Raw genomic sequence first — 22614 nt, 5'->3', positions numbered from 1 at the left:
TCGGGTTCCATCCCTGGAGGGCTTTCTTTATCCTGGAGCTCTCCGGGGACTACTTCTTCGGTCTTGGCGGGGGGTAAAGTCATGTCAGGTCCCTCCTGGTCCCCACCGTGAGCTTGGTCAGTTACGTTAGAACCCACTAGGGTCTCTACTGGCGGGGTAGCCTGGTCGGTAGGGTCGGACATAATTTTACTATCTACTTTTTCCGCGTTTACCGTCTGTAGAAAGCTAGGTAGTATACTGGCAACGTAATCCTCTAAGTACTGAGGTGTCTGCCGTCTACGCTGCGGGCGATCTATTTTAGGAGAACCGTTTTGTGGAGTGTTCATCATTGGCCATGTCAATATTAATACCACTATATTAATATTACGCTAGTTACCCTCCGGCTCGAAGGACCAATTGTAACTGAGGGGTACAATTCCCTGACTGTATTAATAAGTATGGTATCATTAAACCACTACTGTCTTATGTACATTACTACTGGCCATACAGTACACAGGTATCTTATGATGAACACTTCCCACAATGACTCGGTTCCACACAAAACTGGATTTAAGTATTTATTAGCAGCAATGATAGTACATAATATACTTTACTTTGGATGCGCTTATAAGGCAAAGGAATGTGCGTAGGCAAATCAATAACGTATGTCCATTCTCATATTACGCAGGAGATAATAATACAACCTGAATCTTAGGAATTATATCTATGGTACTCTGGTAATATAGCGGGAGATACTGGTAGGGTCCCTCCGGTCGTAAGCCAGCAAGGGGAGAGGATTTGTCGGTAGTAGAGTCTGGGTCAACGATGATAAAGAGACTCCAAGTACAGGAGACGGTGCAATAATATCTTGATCCGCAGACGAATACAGCTGTTCTCCGTAGCATGCAGCTCCGCATGGAAGAAAGCTAGCCGGCCTCAGGCTTCTGAGAGGCGGGCTCGACGTGGCTCCTCACAGGGTAAATCCCACACAATTGTGGGTGTAGGCGATTCTCCGCTCCATCAATTACAGGACCAAAAGCAAATATAATCCAGCCGAAAAGGGCTATGCAGTCGTCGGTAGGTTATCCAGTGTACATGATCCACACGGTCCTCGTCTAGGGCCCCTCGGGTGAAAGCGCCAGGGTAAGCAGCCCAGCCTGGATAAGCACACTAGCTGGTACGAGGAAACGTTGGTGATGCTGGTCACTGTAGAACGGTAGCCGCACGATACACTATACATAAATAGACTATTACTGACTTAATAGAATAGGTCGAACTCGACGGTACAGCGTTAAACTCTGATACTTCAGTTATTAATTCGCACGCGGTCTCAATGCTCTATTTGGGGCCAAACAGGCCATACTTCACCGCACGTTGTATCGTGGGTGAGGCTTCAACTTATTGGGTAACTCTACTTCTGTATTCACCTGCGCCGTATTTATACGTTAGGTGAACAAACTAGTACCAGCTTTATTCCTGTCTCATATCCTTGCGCAGAACCGTTCATGTCCAGGCAAGTCCTTGGCCGTGACTTTGAACCAGACCTTGGAGGTATGGCAATGGCGCCTGGTGGACCGCTGTCCAATAGGAGAACGAAATATTATGGTCTGTACTAGGCTAAAGGGATATTCCGTGTATATGTACAAGGAATACACAAGGGATATCAAACGATATACAAATATTATGCAATATATATCAATCAATAAATATATATATTCGGTTTAATCTGATCCTTCGTAACAGATTTGGTATATTACACGTCACGGCTTATAAATAGCCTCACAGGAATTAGCCCTGATCATTCCGAAATAACACTCATATTCACCACGGTATAAAACGGGAACGTATGGATGGACATTTCTTTTCTTTTTTGCATCTTGAACGGAAGGTTCTTACTGTCAAATGACCATGATATTGTATCCATAGCTATAATATAAAATATAGATTTAGCTCTACAAACAACGTGACGCACAGTGAAAGTGTGTAATGGAAAGCTGTCATTCCAGCCACATTCCAGCCACATTCCAATGGATGTTAACACACATCCATGCATTCACGCATGTACAAATAGATACTTTTGGATGGTGTTATGTTGATATACTGTATTTTATGTAATACTGTGTTATTGATAATATTTGTTTTTGTTCATTGTCCAAATATTTGTTCAATTTGTACTTTGATGATTGGGTCAAATTGTTCAAGAAACTTTCAGGACACGAAAGAGAGAGGGGGGAGAAAGAGGATGGAGAGAGAGCAAGAGAGAGAGAGGTATAGGATGGAGAGAGAGCAAGAGAGAGATAGATAGATAGGATGGAGAGAGAGCGCGAGAGAGAGAGAGGGAGAGGGAGAGAGATAGGATGGAGAGAGAGCAAGAGAAAGAGAGGGATAGGATGGAGAGAGAGCAAGAGAGAGATAGGATGGAGAGAGAGCGAGAGAGGGAGAGAGAGAGGGATAGGATGGAGAGAGCAAGAGAGATAGGATGGAGAGAGCAAGAGAGGGAGTGAGATAGGATGGAGAGAGAGAAAGAGGAGAAGGGAGAGGAGAGGAAAGTGAGAGAAAGAGATAGAGGAGAGGGAGAGAGAGGAGAGGGGGAGAGAGAGGGGTGAGGGAGAGAGATAAAGGAGAGGGGGAGAGAGGGGAGGGGGAGAGCGAGTGAGCAAGAGAGAGACAGAGCATTAAATGTAATGCTACTTGTAACCAGATGTTAAGGTGTCTCTCTCTTCTCGCCCTCTATTTATTTCTCTCTATCTGTCTGTCTGTCTGTCTGTCTGTCTGTCTGTCTGTCTGTCTGTCTGTCTGTCTGTCTGTCTGTCTGTCTGTCTCTCTCTCTCTCTCTCTCTCTCTCTCTCTCTCTCTCTCTCTCTCTCTCTCTCTCTCACACACACTCGTTTGTTCTCTCTCCCCTTACTCAGACACACACACACACACACACACACACACACACACACACACACACACACACACACACAGTGTGTAGGCCTGGTGGTAAGCTGTGAGTATAATGATGTAGCTCAGTAATTAATCTGTACATTATTAATTACAACACACTGACCCGCTGTACCAGTGACCTCCATCAGTACTGAAGGAGAGACTGTGTGTGTGTGTGTGTGTGTGTCTGTGTGTGTGTGTGTGTGTGTGTGTGTGTGTGTGTGTGTGTGTGTGTGTGTGTGTGTGTGTGCATGTGCACGCTGATGTCCTAATGACTTTGGTTCCATGGCATAGAGGAGTGGTGTCACTGTGTTATGTTGAGTCAGTCCGTATGTTGAATTGTAACTGCAGTACCAATGTTCACCAGCAGGCTGCTCATTGTTTTCAACTATGTTGTGTGTTAGATTCAAGTCCTACTGTATGTTCTCCATCAGCAATACCAACTGAGTCACGTGACTAAGTCCTACTGTATGTTCTCCATCAGCAATACCAACTGAGTCACGTGACTAAGTCGCCTCAGACCTGCGCGAGCCAGTGACGCGGGAAGTGGGGGTGCGGCGGGTGCGCCAGCACCCCCTGCTGGCGGGGAGTGTAACTGCAACTGCAAGGTTGTTTTGGCTTTTATTCCATTGTAATACCGAGGCTACTCAATGTCACAGAGTGGAGCGGCACTGCAGATTTACCCTACTCTTGGAATTCATTGCCAGATCCTCATAGGGGCGCTGTCTCGATAATGCAGTGTTATTAAAGCAGCGTGTAGCCGACGCATGAACAAGTTGGGATTCGAATAGACGCGGCCTGGAAGCATCAACGCGGAACTGGAAATCCGTTGGTAAAAAAATAGCGGCCTGGAATAGTTTTTGGGATGCTCAGACAATTCGCAGTAAAGGAATATATCTGCGGTTTCCCTGGCGGATGGCGAACAAGCCAGCAGAACTATCCGACCGAGCCCCCGGGAGGGTGGTCGAAGACCTTTTGCATGTCGGCGATGTTGTATGCGGGGAACGAATTGCAGAGGGAGGACTGACTGAAGTGGAGAGCTGCCTGTTGCCCATTCTAACGCAGGAGTCCTGGACCCTTGAGCAGACCCGACAGGTAAGGTAAGCGATTTTAGATGTATCACTTTGGAAGTGTGCGGCTGTTGTCCGAATACTAGTGAACATTGAAAAATAAAGGCACGATGTTCTGTTGCGGGGACATGGGGCTCTCTGTGCGGGGGCGCAACAACAGGTGGGGTAGGCTGGGCAGAGATGTATGCATCAAAACGGTTACATTGTTTGTCTCGCACGCTCCGCAGAGCTGAGCGTGAGAGCGCGGAGTTGGGCAGTGGTCTCCTCTAGTGAACGAGAGTGAGTGGTAAACCTATGACGTTATTATTATATCACTTATCTCAGCACCCCCACTGCTGACTGACTTCCCGCGTGCCTGGCGCGAGCTGGTAGTTGAAGTATGATCTTGTGGTGTCCCTTGTATTATCGTATTATTGTATTGTGTTTTGATTGTTGTGTTGTGAAAAAAGATAAAATAAAAAAAGATTTGATAAAAAAAAAGTACAAGTACAGTCTATGGAGAAACCATGGCACTCCCCTGACTAAAAATTGTTTCATACGAAAACGTCTGGATGTCATTTTGCCAAATCAGCATGGCTGTGAGTCTAAGGGCTAGATCCACAAAGAATGGATTGCACGGAGCAAGTTGCACCCTTACTTATAATTCATTATGAATTGAAAATGGGGGACCCTGATGTAAACCAGAGGAAAGTCTTTCTCTGGTCTGCATCCCCTTAACAATTGTGTGTATTGAGCCGTACTGTATTGTACCCATTCTGCAATCTGTTAATAAAACTTTCATTCAATCAATCAATCTGCACAGTGATTGATTGAATGAAAATTGTCGGCAAGTGTTCTGGTGAGTCTGAACAGGACCAGACTCAGAACTTTCATTTCATTCATGGACTCTAGAAGATTCACCTGTGTATTTTGAGTTCTCCCTTAAAGGGACAGTGCCGCTTTTTTGTTGTGAATAAATTATGCCCTTGTTTTGGCTAACTCTGATTACCTGTCTGTGTCGTGCAATTGGGGTCGCATTACAATCCCTAACAGTAACATTAGATAGCTGACAATTACACTTTTAAATGGACAAACATCATGTGTAATTCATGGCACAATTCAAACAGAATCATAATATTATTCATTTCTACAGTTTTTTCAAGTCCACAAACATATGCTGTCTCAGCTCTGCACTCTAATTGCCTATGGTTATCAGTGACCTCAATCTCGTTTTCCCAGTAAACTAAGCAAACACAAATAAATGGTAATGACTGGCTGACTGACTGACTGACTGACTGACTGACTGACTGGCTGACTGGTTGGGGAACTGGCTGATTGACTGGCTGACTGACTGAATACAGGTGAATACCTGAGTAATTGACTGACTTGAGGTTTGTAGTAGCTTATCTAGCTTCTCCCAACTGAGATGAAGGGAAGTGAAGAGAAAAGAAGAGTAGAGAAGAGGGAGATAGAGAGAGAATAAGATAGAGAGGAGGGCAGGAGGAGAGGGGGTGTTGATGATGAGGTTGGGTACAGCAGGTAGAGGGAGAACAGTAAACAACAACAGGTAGCGTAGTGAGTGAAAGCTGAGATAAATTTGACTGGTGAAATTCTATTTAATGAATTCACCATACGGCATATCGCTGTAAAACAAATGTCAACCAATGCGCATTAAAGAAAAGAAAGCTGTTCAACCGCTGATTCTAGCAATATATCATAGTGAATACAGTGTCAGATCATTGACTCAGATGTTGTACATTTGTTCTTCATAGACTAAATAGGCTTTCAATTAGGGATGCACCAATACCGATACTGGTATGGGATATTGGTCCGATACCAGGCTAAAATAGAATATCGGTATCTGAGAATTTTCCTGATACTAAAATATGATGCCAAGAAACATGTCTAACATAGGGTTGCACGACACACCGATACTAGAAAAGTATTGAGAAACGGTCCAATAGCAAGAGCTAGTATGGGTGGGCACCAAAAAAACCGGAAGTAAAAAAAAAAAATTACAGGAAATATATTTTTTTATATAGCTATATAGCAGGGGGGGGGGGGGTGAAGGGGGGGTTTCACCCCCTTGGAGGATTTTTTTTGTCAAATCAGTTGTGCAATAGTCACTTTTGGTGAGTTGTTTCTATACAATTCACTTATATGGTATTTAGGTATGACACAGGACTACAAAAGCATTTAGTATAGACATGTGTCAACAGACTAAAGCAGGGAACCACAATATTTTGCATACAAATTATGCTGAGCAGAATGTAATATCATAACTGTCTATTATTTTTCAGCATTGCATTGCACGTGTCCAGAGTTAATTATATTGATTTGTTCAATTGTTTACACTGCTTTTTTATTCTATTTAATTTTTACTTCTCAACTGTACTATAATTATGTCACCTGTACCATGTCTTATACTACCTGTACCCCCCCCCCCCCCCCCTCCCCCATGCTGCTATGATGCCTGCATTTCCCCATTGGGGATCAATAATGGAATATCTTATCTTATCTTACACGTATTAAAGATTTTAAATACCAATTTCACAAACATTTCAATATCAGGATTCAAGTGTGTCAGAGCATTGTTCAACTTACCATAAAACTTAAAAGCAGTGACTCCAGTTAACTAAATTTTCCTTCTTGTCCTTGATGAAATTGTTCTTCTGCAGTCTAGTGCACACCCTTCTCAGTCTGTCGTTGCACTTGCAATTCTAACTGAAGCAGTTAAAATGAGCTGCTTGGCTATATGGTTGTCAATCATTTCGCCATCAGCTGTGACTGGTCGGTTCAGAACCCACATTGAACTTGAGAGGTTATGTATCCTTCCGTTACCGTTAGTCCCCTGTGTAACTAACCAACATTATGCATTATTATTAATTTGAGGCATATACATATCTTCTGTATTGTATATTGCTATACAGGCATATATAGCAACCTATAATTTACTCTTTGATGTCCGGCTCTGACCTTTTTTGATTGATTGATTGATTGAAAACTTTATTAACAGATTGCAGAATGAGTACAATACAGTACGGCTCAATACACACAATTATTAAGGGGATGCAGACCAGAGAAAGACTTTCGTCTTGTTTACATCAGGGTCCCCCATTTTCAATTCATAATGACATTTATGACATACACGACAACATACAGATATATATCATGACATTTATGACATACATGACATACAGATATACAGTACTGTTACATTTGTGACAATATATGCACATATACAGTACTGTTAAACAGAGATCCTAACAGAAAATATATACATATGAGGGGGAGGAAACTGTACATAATTTCGGAGGGGGTGGGTGGGTGGGTGGGAGGGGGGGGTTTAGACATTTACGGGGGCCAGGTGCTCTTTGTCTTTTTTTGAGAGTGGTTTTGAAGGTGGGATTCAAATATTTTTTTACGGCTGTGGGTAGGGCGTTCCACATTGATGTGGCATAATTGCGAAACGTGTTTAGTCCCACTCCCTTGTTTGAGCCAAATCTGGGTTGAATATGAAAGCAGTGAGGGAAGTTTGTCTTCTTGAAGTTGTTCTGAATCTGCAGTGCACCCGGCTTCTCAGTCTGTCGTCGTTGCACTTCCAAATTGCAATCAGCGCTGGAGTTGTCAAGGGTTGCTTCTTGAACCAGTCAAAATGCGCTCCTTGGCTACACCTACAATGGTTGTCAATCATTTCGACATCAGCTGTGACCGGTTCAGAAGAACCCACATTGAACTTGAGAGGTTATTTATCCTTTATTCATCAGGAAGGGCACAACTCTATCAGCTGAGTAACAATGTTCATCAAAGTGTCGAGTGCTACAGTGTAGGTTAGTATATTAGGACAAGTGCATGATGACAGTAAGGTTAGTTAGGGTTATATCTTTTAATAAAAAAAAATATAATAATAAAAAATTCAACTGGGGTGGCACCTCAGGGGCACCTGAGATTTCAGGGGGGGCACGTGCCCCTGGTGCCCCAGTGGTAAAATCACCCCTGCTACTGTGTATCGATTCACGTGAGATCCAACGGTGCCAATTTTCGGTAATGCAAAAAAATGTAAAATAAAAAGTCCGATGACGTCACGTTTTGTTTACCGCAATACGAAACCGCACGTTAACGTCAACGACACATGCACAATACATGTTTTCAAACTCTATTTGGGTGTTTGCAATTCATGGGGAGTCTCATATGTCTCTGATATCTTGGTACTGTGGGCAGGTTGTTAGAAAGTGTAGCTCAGTTTCCACCTCTGCTCTGACATGGCTGTTAGCCTAGCCTTTAGAGGAGAGGCTCCGATTTAATCCGGGACACAGACATGCAGCCAATGGGACACTGGCTCTGTTCATGGTCACGAATGGATTCCAGATTCATTTATTTACTACAGATGACAAACGTGTTGTTTCTGTTTTTCTTTTTGACATACTTGCGCCACACGGAACAACTCATCACTAACAGCCCAGCATCATATTACTGTAGCCAGTCTCTTGAAACACCACTATCTCCAAACTGCCACTCCTCTCGAAACTTTCTTTTGTTATATGCTCTCGCTATAGATACAGAAATAGTTTAACCTCCGCTCACCCTGCCAGCTGCTCTACCTCAAACTGACTGGAAGAGTATGATAGAGAAACATAGAGAGAGATAGGGAGAGAGAGAGAGAGAGAGAGAGAGAGAGAGAGAGAGAGAGAGAGAGAGAGAGAGAGAGAGAGAGAGAGAGAGAGAGAGAGAGAGAGAGAGAGAGAGAGAGAGAGAGAGCAAGAGAGAGAGAGAGAGAGAGAGAGACAGAGTAGAGGTGGAGAGAAGAGAGAGGGGAGAGGGGAGATTGATAGAAGAGAGAGACAGAGAGGAAAGAGGAAAGAGAGATAGATAGGATAGGTTGAGAAGGAGGAGGATGGAGAAGAGAGGGACAGACATAGGAGAGGTGGAGAGAGAAGAGAGAGAGGAGGATAAAGAGACAGAGGTGAAAGGAAGAGATGAGAGAGACAGAGAAGGGAGGTGGAGAGAAGAGCGAGAGACAGAGAGGAGAGGTGAATATAAAGGAGAGAGGATGGAGAGAGGAGAGAGACATACAGAGTAGAGGTGGAGAGACGTGAGGGGAGGGTGATAGAGAGAGACAGAGGAGAGGTGGAAAGAGCAAAGAGATAGTGAGGAGAGGTGGAGAGACAGATAGGGGAGGTGGAGACTGAGAGACAGAGTGGCGAGGTGGAGAGAGACAGAGCGGATGTGCAGAGAAGAGAGACAGAGGAGAGGTGGCAAGAGGAAAGAGAAATATAGAGAGGTTGAGAAAGAAGAGGATGGAGAGGAGAGGAGAGAGACGGGCGAGATGGAGAGACAGAGGTGAGTAGGGACAGCTGGATAGATGGAGAGAGCGAGAGGAACAGATGAGAGGAAACAGTAAGTGGAGGTAGAAGTAATTAAAGGGGAACTATGTAGAGCTGCCGCGGTTACCGCAATACCGCGGTATCGCTGTTACGTCACGCCCACCGCAGTGTTTAACTGAATACCGCATCAACGCTGTTTTTTTATAATAATACTCTCAACCAAAGCAATGCAACGGAAACACTTTGATTGACAGTCGAATCTGCCAATTACGTCACACCGCTTGCACCCGCCTCTGCTGTTACCACCAATCGGCAAGCGCCTATTCGGTTTTTACTTCCTGGATGTTAGCCATTGATCACAACAAGGCTAATATAGCTCCCCGCCAGAGTGGACTACCAGAGCTCCAGTCCACAGGAGTACTAAACGAGGCATAATGATTTTACTGCAACGAATGTTATAATAAAAGCCCTTCGTTCTATACACTTGTCTGATTGAAAACTTTATTAACAGACCGCAGAATGGGCACAACTCCGCACGCTCTGAGCAAAGGAAGGAACAGAGATATGAATTGAGTAATGCTTGCCTTGCTATGGTCCGGTAAATACGCTGATGTTATTGAACGTGTAACTATATAACGTTAATGCCACAAAACGAATGCCTTTGTTAATCATAAGTAGTAACTTTATAATAATAATAATAATAATAATAATAATAATAATAATAATAATAATAATAATAATAATAATAATAATAATAATAATAATAATAATAATAATAATAATAATAATAATAATAATAATAATAAGAAGAAAGGGTCGGGGGCAGGGGAGGAAACTAACTTTTTGGCTTACCAGCCAACTGGCGAGTATCTGATTTTTTTTACCAGCCAAACAGATTTTTTACCAGACAAAAAAAATCGCTAATTGTGATAATTACTTCTTTGTATGTCAAGCCGTGTCAATGTTGTGTATGCATCTGGGTAGGCACACTGTGCCTTTAAGACAGCACGGTGGTCTTACGACAGTGCTGTGAAGTACCGTCAAGTGTTGTGGTAACGTCAGTTGGGTTGGTGTGCTGTTGTGCACAGTGCACTGGTTGAGCTAGCCCCTTTCGTGACTGCGATGTGCAAGCCAGGGGCTTTTGAGCATGAAATAAAATGTCTAACCTTACGTCGTAGTCCGGTGCTTTTTTGGAAACATTATAGTCATAACAGATACACCTAGCTGGCTGCTTTGAGAACACAGGGCTAACGTTAGCTAGCAAGCAGCTATAGCTAAAACGCTAACTAGAAGCGAACCACTGTATACAGTTCCAGTAGACTAACATTACACCTCTGTGATTTAAATGTGTCCTTAGTAACTTATACTCGAGGGTTGTACTAGGGTTGGATGCAGTTCCCCGTTGGTCAGTCTGTCTGTTTTCCATCTTCTGCTGTGTTTAACGTTATCAGTTTGCGAGTGCTCCTGATGGCTAGCCTAGTACCGCGGGACTTTTATTATTATATGTCCGCGGGTTGGCCAGTACTGCGCAAACGTTTATTAAACATTATATGTCCGCGGGTGGTCTTGTGCAGTGCTCTCGTGGCACTGTCAACTAAAGCGAACACTCAGAAGACGCGCACCGTTTGCCAGTGCAGTGATTGCAGAATGTTTTATTTTTTTGTATACTCGCCAGCAGGGGAGGAAACTAACTTTTTGGCTTACCAGCCAACTGGCGGGTATCTGATTTTTTTTACCAGCCAAACGTAAAAAATACCAGCATTTGGCCAGTAAAGTGGCCTAATTTCCTCCCCTGGTCGGGGGGGTAACCACCGGGCGCTACCAGCCTACCACCCCTGCCCGCGACACCGAGTGAACGGCGCACGACCAGAGGGGAGACTTCAAATCCGTGTTTCACTTTCAATAACGAATGCGTGCTTGCCAAATCCCAAACAATATTCATGCTGCAAAGTCATCCTCTAAAGATAGACATTTAGACTAGAGGCAGGCTATATGCTATAAAGAGTAGACTACTAAAAAAAATTAAATAAAATGCATTCCAATTTATTTATTTTTTTTGCTGTTATATTGCGGCGGTATGAAATATTACGCAAATTTGTGCGGTAAGGAAAAGATCAATACCGCGGTAGCTCTAGAATTATGTAGCTATTTCTTTCACTATTTGGGCAATTTTACACATTTCCTGTGAGTCTATGGAACACATCTCTAAGGTTAAAAAAAATGCATTGTTTTGTATTTCTAATCGAGTACTGTAGAGCACCAGTTTCTGCACTTCCAGATTCCAAGCTGTTTTTGGCTGGGCTCCGCCCATACTCGCAATGCTCTTTGAGTGTCAGATATCGTTTTATTTTACAAACGTATTCAAGAATAAACATCATAACCATGTTACAACAGCAGTTATAATGTATATTTTCATCAATATGTTTGTTTACCAATAGGTTAAAGTGTTATTAGTGAGGATTTTAGTTTTTGAAAATGTAGTTTTTGTGTCGCGGTGATCTGCCATTTTGAATTACTGGCCGTTTGGGAAATGTAGTAATTTTGAGTCATTCTGAGAAGAGGACATCCAGAGCTTTCAATGAGCGTTGGTATTTTTAAAAACTACACTTCCCAAAGGCTCTAGCTTTCTTGACAGAAGGTGCAGCCGCGGAGGTACGCACTACGCAGATCATTATGCAAATAATTCGTACATCGTCACAGGGGACCTAAATTCAGAATGGCTTAGTTCAGTGGGGGAGGATCTCGTGACATCTGAACTGGAGGAATGCGCAAATATGAGAACACACATTGCTAGAAAACAATGCAAACCCCTGGAAAAGGCCATTTATAAGATAGTTCCCTTTTAAGTATACTGCCCCTATTGACTTTTACAGCAGAGCTGCCGCTGAATTTACGAGACCAGTCATTGCTTGGCACTGTGTGTGTGTGTGTGTGTGTGTGTGTGTGTGTGTGTGTGTGTGTGTGTGTGTGTGTGTGTGTGTGTGTGTGTGTGTGTGTGTGTGTGTGTGTGTGTGTTCATTGATAGTATGATTAAAGGGATAGTTCCAATAGAGCAGAGCGTAAAGCTATACGATTTATAACTGGTCCAGTCTCTCCATCTGTCTCTATAACTGATTGTTTTGTTTCAGTGTTCTGTTTCCTCTGATCATAGCTGACACGTGTCTCTGTAGACTCGTCAGGTACCTGACCTGGCTTAACTCAGCATGGCATGGCCTGGTTCAGACACAGCTGGGGCAAAGACACCTGGCATAGCATGGTATGGCATAGAATGGCCCAAACATGATAGTTGATGTGTGTGCAGACAAGGGATGCTCCAATGTCAATTCCCCCCTGCCGATATGATCAAGTCTCTACCGATATGTCCTCTTCCTAAATCCTCAATTTGTTCTCTGCTGTTCTTTGTTGATCACCTTTCCAGCCCCTCCACTTCTCCTTCACCTACCTCTTCATCCCTCCATCCAGTATATTAGAGAGAGAGAGAGAGAGAGAGAGAGAGAGAGAGAGAGAGAGAGAGAGAGAGAGAGAGAGAGAGAGAGAGAGAGAGAGAGATAATAGTCATTGAGAGAGACACAAATTGCTTATATTATTATTTTTATTTTATTTGTGTCTGTTCACTGCTGTGTTCACTGTCTTCTGAGCGATATGGTCAGGATATCATATCCCAATATCTTTCATAATTATGACAATATTTGAAAAATAGTTCATAATATATATATTCTTTTAGCAGTGCAAATACACATTTTCCTTTGACCTTTTTTATCATGGTGCTTTTTCATTCAAAAGTATTATATTTTAATACAATTTTTATCCCAACCTCTTCATACTACTGCTGCAAGGAGCAATATTTAAATTTAAGATATGTACCATTTATATTTACAATTTGTATATATTGTTGTTGATACTATTATACAAATACTTACCTTTGTATGGATCCTTTATGGATTTAAATGTATTTCAAACATATCTGTATTAAATATTCAGATACTTCCCAACCCACCAGTATTTCATTATCATCAGTCTCTTACAATGAGATGTTGATTAGGGGACGTACACAAGAAGCTATAGGTGGAACGTCAGAAATTAAAACAGACTTTTTCACAGATAGGATGTATTGACATTTCTTTATTGGGACCCTTGCGATTAACCATCTCGTCTCGGGTCCGCAAAGACAAATACAGTTATTATATTTTGACAATCTTATATATATATATAAAAAAAAAACTAAAACAACAACAAAAAGAACAGAATAAACAACACCAGCCAAAAAATAAATAAAATAAAAAGCATACAACAGTAACATGTCAACAACAACAGCAATGACACATAGCACATAATGGGTTCATATATCTGTTATTATGATATTGAGGTCAAAAACATGAGGTCGGATGTTAGACCGCTCTAATATTGATACATAGATTATAGCATCATATCTTTTGTCCAATGACCCCAAGCTAATGATCTTGAGTCTATATTTGTCAAGGTACTGGGCTGGAGAAGGACTCAGTACTCAGCCTACGCCTCTGTCAGCAGTGAAAACGTGTGCTGTCCCATTTTAATCATGTAAAATATGGGATCATCTGGAAATATCCTCTGTTTATCCCTCTCTCTATTTCTTCTCATTCTTTCTCAATTCAATACATTTGTCTTTATTGGCATGGCTTATTGCTGCACATATCACCAAAGCATGTTTAAACGATAAAAAGCTAAATATGAATGCCAGACCTTTGATTGATCTACCCGAGGACCCGGGGGGCAGCTTTTCAACTGCAAGGCTGTGGTCTAGACCAGTGGTTCTCAACTGGTCTAGCCTCGAGACCCAACATTTTCTTTAGTCATTAAGTCGCAACCCAAATTTTTTAACCACTATGATTTATAAAAAATTAAAATAAATTGCAGTAATACGCAATCTTTCATGCACTGTTAACACTTTGACGACCGTTCGGCGCCGTCTAATATGGTGCCAGAGGACAGAGGTTTGTTTACAAACCGATGTACTTTCAAAGAGCTTTATATATCATTTATAGTATTGCTATCTGTCCATTCTCATTGTCACTTGAGTGCATAAACCGTGCCTTCATAATGGTTTAAAGAAAATAAAAATGCATCGGTTGGTTGTCATTTTATAGCGTCGTGAATATAAGGTATAACACACTTTTCGTCTAGGCTTTTTTCCCGGGAGCTTAGATAATAGGCTAAACGTTGGCGCCGTTATATCAAACGCCATTTCTGCTGTATATATACGAATGAAATTAAAAAAAAAAGTAGCATCCGGACTATTACAGAGCATCTATGGATGAAATGGGGGCGGCGGGGAACGCCGATTACTATTATTGATTTGCAATACAGTGTGCGTTAGGGGTGGGAATCACCAGTTTCATCATGATACGATACGATATCGATTCTTTGGACAACGATACGATATTTGCCGATATCACAAAGTCTCTCACGATACAATACGATACGATTAGATTCAGGTGCCTGCGATCGATATGAGATGATATCATATGCCCATTTAACACAATCATTAAAAAAAATTGAATGGATTTTTTTTATGAGACTCGCCACAGGATTTTCAAAATAAGAGTATCGATATGAATCGATCTTATTACATCGCATCGATCCGATTCGATCGTTGATAATTACATCGATGTATCGATCTGGATCGATGTATCGTCCCACCCCTAGTGTGCGTTCAATATAGCATTTTCATTGACCAATCACGTTACGTTATAAAACAATGTCCAATCCAGCTGTAATTTGGGGTAATATTATCCTACCGTCAGGCCATGTGATCGCCGGCAGCATTTCCTCACCACTCATCGGATTCTGGTAGATCGATATGCACATTGGCTAATCATAAATCCCATTATGCCACGCTGAAAAAAACGCTCGGTAAACTAATCCAAGATGGAGGATGTTCGGATGGGATCAGGGAACTATGATCCGCCCACAGGACTGTACTTTAAAAAAAATAAAAAAAATGCACAATGATACTGCAGTGGAGTGATGGCGCCCCTAAGCGGGTTAGGCCGGTACTGCATGTTTCGAAAATCAAATATCTGTAAAGAGGCTGGTAGTGGATCGGGTACCTAAGAAGCGCTATAAATAAGGAATAAAACAATAACAACTCGTCACGTATATACTCGTGGCTCTGGTCCACATCGCGCTTTTTCAAAACCCGTATATATACGTGGACGGACACCATAGTGTTAAAAACATGAAATAAACACAAAAAGTGCAACAAAAGTGCAACTAGGGCTAAAAACCCAATGAAATTAAATAATAATAAATAATATATGCTTCTTAGCAGATTTCTTAGCTTAACATAACAGACCTAAGTTTGGGGGAACTAATGGGATAACTGGGGTTGCAACAAAAGTGCAACTAGAGCTAAAAACCCAATGAAATAAAATAATAATAATAAATAATTATGCTTTTTAGCAGACTTCTTAGCTTAACATCCCAGGGAACTAATGGGATAACTGGGGATGTTGTTTGCTCCTGACAAGAGTCTCAAAGTCTGGGGTGATGGTAGACAAAGCAACTGAGGTCATGCTCAATGTCCAATCTGTTCCTCTGCTTTGTCTTCAGCTGGACCAGAGCTGAGAAGCCACTTTCACAAAGATAGGTAGTGAAAAAAAAAGAATTACAAAAGAAAATCTAAACTTTTTTTTCTTTTAACTTTTTTTCTTTTCTTTTTTTTACACACACATCCGCGACCCACTCAAAATGGCCCTGCGACCCATTTTTGGGTCGCGACCCACCAGTTGAGAAACACTGGTCTAGACTTCTGTCAGAGTTCTTCTGAGTTGTGGATCATCACCATGCTGGTGTACTGTTGATGTAGACAGTGAGCACTGCAGTTTGCTCTTTGCCTTTGTTTGTGTTTGCTGATATGTGTTGCCGGTATCCAATGGAGGTTTCCTGTAAACAAAAAAAACTCTTATTCACATTTCCGCCCTAATAGACAGTTTTATATTGTTATTCTATAGTCTACAAGCTGAATACATTTCCTATCTCATATAACCTTTACAAAGTCAATGGGTCTCATTCTCCAACGGACTTACGACAAAAGCGCGGTGATTGATTGAATGAAAATTTTATTAACAGATTGCAGAAAGACTTTCGTCTTGTTTACATCCCCATTTTCAATTCATAATGAATTTAAGTAAGGGTGCAATTAGCACCGTGCAATCCATTCTTTGTGGATCTAGCCCTCAGTGTTTAAGAACGCTGCTGTTGGTGAGGATGTTTTTAATTTTACCATCAAAGCAAGACTGCAGGTATTACCCACTAAATACAATCTGTCCACATGGTATCCTCCAACTCACAGTCCATTCTGTTTAAACCATCAGGATTCACAACACCTAGAATCCATTGCACACATAACAATTGGATGTAATGCATACAAACACCTGTACATCGCTCGTCATGACCGTATTGTGGACATTGTGTCTGATGCGGTACGGAACATATCACCATCTAGTGCAGCAATGTACAAACATGCTAGAGTGCAACCAGAGTGGTTTGGCCTTCCCAACGATGTCTTTGCTAACATACCAAATACACCGGATGTTGTTTATGTTGACACCAGCCACAGGGAGGTGCTGGTCATAGAAGTAGGCTGTACCTTTGATCTGTACATGGACCAGGCCTTCCGGGACAAGTATATCAAATACCAACCACTGCTCAATGTGATGGCCGACCTTGGGTATAGGTGTAGATATAGTGTACTTGTATTCGGAATTCTTGGCCACATACAAATGCACCATGACCGGTCTGAGAATTGCTGCAATGTCTAAAATAAAAGCCAAACAAATTGCCAAATATTACTCTGTCTCAGCTATTATTGGTAGCTTAGCCACGTGGAGAAGGAGGTGCTATGTGTACCCTTAAGTGTTCAGTGCTGCTTGGCCCTGATACATTTGATTTATGTGATTACTGTTTATGTAATATCATTTGTGGAACCAAATAAAGTATTCATGTGGGTGTGCGCGCGCTGCGGCAGGTGGCCACGAGCTGTAGTAGCCTGTATATATGATGACAATACATTAATCTAATCTCATTTTGATCTGTCACAAAGCGCTTCTGCCACTGTTACGAATGGGGGTAGTGTGGAGAGGAGAGAGAACCCAATACTGCAGACAATGATGATGAGAGGCAGAGATGGCAGGATTCGTGTAGATAATGACTTTACTTTAGTTCACCAAGCACTACATGGAAATAGGACAACAACGACGCAGCCGTGCTGGTACGATAAACAAAGAACTTGAGAACAAACAAAAGAAAATAAACGGCGCAGCCGTGCTGGCACTAGAACAACGAACTGGAGAAACATCAAAACACTAACACTTACTAGAATGAAACAAGGGAGAGCAACGACGTGGACAGGAAACTGGAGGTAATGACGCCACAACGAGGAGAGGGAGACACACACATATATACCCGACTAATTAAGATTGGCAACAGCTGGCCAGGCCAGTCTAAAACGCAAGCAAATAATCAACTAGAAACATAAGCATAATTACAACAACACCAGACAGGGGAAAACATCACACCAGGGAAGGGAACGTCAACAACGACAACACACATAGAATTACATTGCTCAAACTATTAATTACATTAATTATATTTATAAAAATAGGCAAAATGGTCGCCTGCATCATCTGATGATGTCCACTAGGTGGCGGTATGATACCACCGAAAGGAGGTAGTGAATGTCCAGTGTTGTTCCCCTTCTTAACCCAGGCCCCCCAGGACCTGGGGTCGTTACACGCCACCATTTTTACACGGCTGCATCGCATCAGTTGCTTTTTGCAATTTAATTTGCACACGGCACAAAGCCTGGCTTATAAGGAGCTCTCGGAGGCGTGTCTTGTATGCAAATGACCTAGACAGGAATGCGCGTTCATAGTGACATTCCTCATCACTGGCATCCCAGCTGGGATTGTTTGGGCCACTTAACCCTTGTCACTCACTGGTACCGTTTTCTACTTTCTTGAATTTTTTTGTGTGTGTGTGTGAGCACAGCGGTGTCTGTGTTTATTATTATTTCATGAAATTGGGTCCATATCTTCATTTTACATATATTTGCATTATGTCAAAAGATTATGATTTGAAACGCTCTAAAACAAAAGTTATTAGTATAGGGTAACAACGTTGTGCCTGGCGTCCATTTTCATCAGCACCACTCCCATGTTAAAAGGCATTTTTTTATCTGCACTCATTCGTTCAATTCTAAATAGAATGATCAAATGCAATCTCTCTACACACTGTGGTCAATCTAATTATTAATAATGCTGTTCACGATGTAGAAAACACAGTGGCGCAATTGCTCTACACCCCACTTTGCCGGCCACTAAGCAGGCAGGGGGCGGTGATCATGCTGGGGAATGTGGCTGAAAGTGCACCACTCTGCTCCGGTGGGGGTGGGGGGGGGGGGGTGCGAGACAGCGTTCAACACAGAAGAACCATATCATCCAACTCGCTCCACCTCCCTCTCCCATATCGCATGTCACACGCTGAAAAAAGAGCCCCCCAGGCCCGCCTCCGCTTCTATGAGGAAGTCTCACTAGAGCATTCACGGAAGTGCTCTGGTAGTCGGCCGACAGCGACCTGTGTTCAGAATTATACCGGGAGATTGAGTAATGCTCGCCCGCAGAATATATTAATAATAATCAGCGGTTACTAACGTTTAGCGTTTCCGCTATTTCTGACCGAATTAGTCAACCTTTCTTTTTTATAATGACAGATTCTTATTCACAGGGATTTTGTCGAGTTTACACACGCTGTAATGTGGTATCAAAAATGTATAGAAATGTGATGAATATGACTGTTTCTCAGTTTTTTTCAATAAAAACGGACGTGGTATCAAACAAACACGAATTTAAGTGGTTAAAATTTGGAAATATTTGTAATTTGTTACAGATATCTTGAGATTAGGCTATTAATGTTAATCATGGGGGACATTTTTTTTTTAAATAGTAAACAGTGAAAATTATATGGCTTTGATCCAAGGCCCATTTTTGTCAAAATCCTAGGGAGACACAAGCTTCCCCACGCATTGGGGAATCAGAGTGATCTTGTTGTCGGTTCTATCTTAGTCGGTCCCAAGATGTTGGAGAATGAGACCCAATGTTTACATCCCATCCGTGTTACGTTTCTGTTTCGGTTTTGGCAAAGAATGAATCCGACCTCCTTTGATTGACAAAGCGCTACAGCCCAGATTTCATCAACAATAATGCTCTCTCACTCTCTGTGTGTCTCTCTTTCTCTGTCTCTGTCTCTCTCTCTCCGTCTCTCTATCTCTCTCTTTCTATGTCTCTCTGTCTCTCTCTCTCTGTCTCTCTCTATGTATCTGTCTATCTTTTTCTGTCTCTCTCTTTCTCTGTCTCTCTATGTATCTCTCTCTATATCTCTCTATCTGTCTGTCTCTCTCTCTGTCTCTATGTATCTCTCTGTCTTTGCCTCTCTCTCTCTCTCTCTCTCTCTCTCTCTCTCTCTCTCTCTCTCTCTCTCTCTCTCTCTCTCTCTCTCTCTCGCTCTCTCTCTACCAGTGTTGAAGGGGATCAGTGCCCAGAGCCTCTGAGTTACCCTGACTGTTCCTTCAGCCATCACTACGGCAACATCCCCATCTCTGGCTCCTGTGACCCCTGTGACCCCTACAGTACTACCTCCTCCTCCACTGGGCCCCTGGGACCCTTCCACCCACACCCACAGGTAAAGAGACTAAACATACACCCCCACACATGCACGCGCGCACACACACACACACGCACGCACGCACACACACACGCACACACACACACACGCACACACACACACACACACAGGGCAGAAGAGAGAAAGGAAAGAGGGAGGAAGAGAGAGGGAGAAAAGGAGAGAGAAAGAGAGAGAGATAGAGAGAGAGAGAGAGAGAGAGAGAGAGAGAGAGAGGGTGCTAACATAATGTTATTTGAGGTATAGCAGTTTTGATACCTGTATATTTAACTAAGACAGCATGACAGACACACACACACAACAATGAGGACTAGTACAGAGGCCTGGTGGAGAGCTGTGTAGGGTGGAGCGACAGCAACCACCTCCAACTACACATCAGCAAGACCAAGGAGCTGGTGGTCGACTACCGGAGAGGTAAGAAGAGCCCCTCCCACCAACTCCCATCACCATCCATGGGGATGAGGTGAAGATGGTGGAGATGTACAAGTTCCTTTGAGTACACCTGAACCACAAATTAGACTGATCAGACAACACAGAGTCTGTAGTAGCCAGCGTCCTCTACTTTGCTGTTGTATGCTGGGGAGGCTACATCAACTCAAGGGACATCGCCAAACTGACCAAGCTGGTGAGGAAGGCTAGCTCTGGTGGGAGTCGAGCTGGTCAGACTAGAGGTGGTGGCAGAGTGGAGGATGAGAAGGAAGCTAGCCACTATCCTGGAGAACCCACCCCCTCTATGAGGAGCTAGCCAAGGTGTGGAGCACATTCAGCCAAAGACTCATACCTCCCCAACACTCAACCAACTAACTGCCTCGTTCATGCCAGCAGTCATCAGGCTCCACAACCGTGGGCAGGGACTGCTGCCAGCAGCCGGAGAACTAACAGCGGCAGCACTCGAGAACTACTAGGAATGTCTGACCACTAAATGTGTCTGACTCTTAACCACCAAACTGCACGGACTACAACGTATGACATATATCATGCCAGTTAGGGTACCTTGTGTATACTGCACCGGTGTATACTGTTTAGTTTACTTTACTCATAGTATTCAGATTAAAATTCTTTATTTTCCATATGTATTGTAACATAATATAACTGATAGGGCATATAGACCTTCATATGCACCAGAGTTCACCAGCGCTATATTTTTCTCATATTTTTGTATTCAGATCTAATTTGATTGCGTATATTTATGTCTTTCTACTATTACCCTGCCCATACCTGTACTTCCCCTCCCCCTCCCCCATTCTGCTATGATGCCTGAATTTCCTCAAGGGGATCAATAAAGGAATATCTTATCTTATCTTATCTACACACAAATACACATGCACACATACACACATGCGCACACACAGACAAAGGTATCAGCATACACACCAATATGCATACACACACACACACACACACACACACACACACACACACACACACACACACACACACACACACACACACACACACACACAAAAGCAGATGCAAATACAGTGTCATGTAGACTGTGCAGGCTGACCACCTTGATTGACGTGCACTTATACATGTAGGCACTTAAAATCAATCAATCAATCAATAAATCAATCAATCCATCAATCAATCAATCAATCAGTCAGTCAGTCAACCAGTCAGGCTATTTGCAATCATGATATTACAAATATTCACACTATTTGCCTCTATTGTAAGTCACTCTGTGTAGCTTCTGGGTGTCTGGCTAAAGTGTAAATGTCACCAGTAGACAATCACCCCCCCCCCCCCTCTCTCTCTCTCTCTCTCTCTCTCTCTCTCTCTCTCTCTCTCTCTCTCTCTCTCTCTCTCTCTCTCTCTCTCTCTCTCTCTCTCTCTCTCTAGCTCCCTCTGTGTGGCCCCAGCTTTGCTTCCCAGGGGGGTTCTCCCATCTCTCCCCCCAGCCCGGCTAGCTTGGCCTGGGCACAGAGGAGCCGCCACCAGCCTGCCAGCCTGGCGCTCCGCAAGCAGGAGGAGGAGGAGAGCAGACGCTGCAAGGCCCTCTCTGACAGCTATGAGCTCTCCACAGACATGCAGGATAAGAAGGTACTATTAATACTACTGTATACTATACTATACTATACTATACTATACTATACTATATTATACTATACTATACTATACTATACTATACTATACTATACTATACTATACTATACTATACTATACTATACTATACTATACTACACCCTCTCTGACAGCTATGGGCTCTCCACAGACCTGCAGAATAAGAAGGTACTATTAATACTACTATTAATACTACTGTATATACTATAATACTAGTACTACACCCTCTCTGACTTGAGCTCTCCACAGACTTGCAAGATAAGAAGGTACTATTGTAATACTACTATCAGTGTTGGGAAAGTTCACTTTCTACATTAACTAGTTCAGTTCACAGTTCACAAATTTTAAAATGAACTAGTTCAGTTCATAGTTCATAATTAAATAATGTTGGACTAAAGTTTATGTTAAACTAGTTTATAGTTTATAGTTATTTTTTCAATACGTTGCTGCAAGCAATTATTTGTCAAAATTATTGCCACAATCCATATAGAACCACAGACAGCAATCAGAATACTGGCATTTCCATCACACTGTGATTATTTATCAGTGTTTCC

General features: G+C 42.5%; 1 protein-coding gene across 1 annotated transcript in view; it reads left to right on the top strand.

Moving 5' to 3' along the window:
• Positions 1-22614, top strand: part of LOC311243991 (IQ motif and SEC7 domain-containing protein 2-like) — a gene marked incomplete at both ends in the record, with an annotated part of 327990 nt that overhangs the window by 247286 nt on the left and 58090 nt on the right. The window contains 2 exons of the mRNA XM_084333399.1: positions 19837-19999; positions 21872-22039. Of these exons, the coding sequence (XP_084189525.1) occupies positions 19837-19999; positions 21872-22039 (331 nt within the window). The remainder of the gene's footprint in view (positions 1-19836; positions 20000-21871; positions 22040-22614) is intronic.

Source organism: Notolepis coatsorum, assembly GCF_963971535.1.
Source record: "Notolepis coatsorum genome assembly, chromosome: 17".
Taxonomy (NCBI): domain Eukaryota; kingdom Metazoa; phylum Chordata; class Actinopteri; order Aulopiformes; family Paralepididae; genus Notolepis; species Notolepis coatsorum.
The sequence above is the reverse complement of the archived record's forward strand: the minus strand, read 5'-3'. Positions and strand labels throughout refer to the sequence as shown.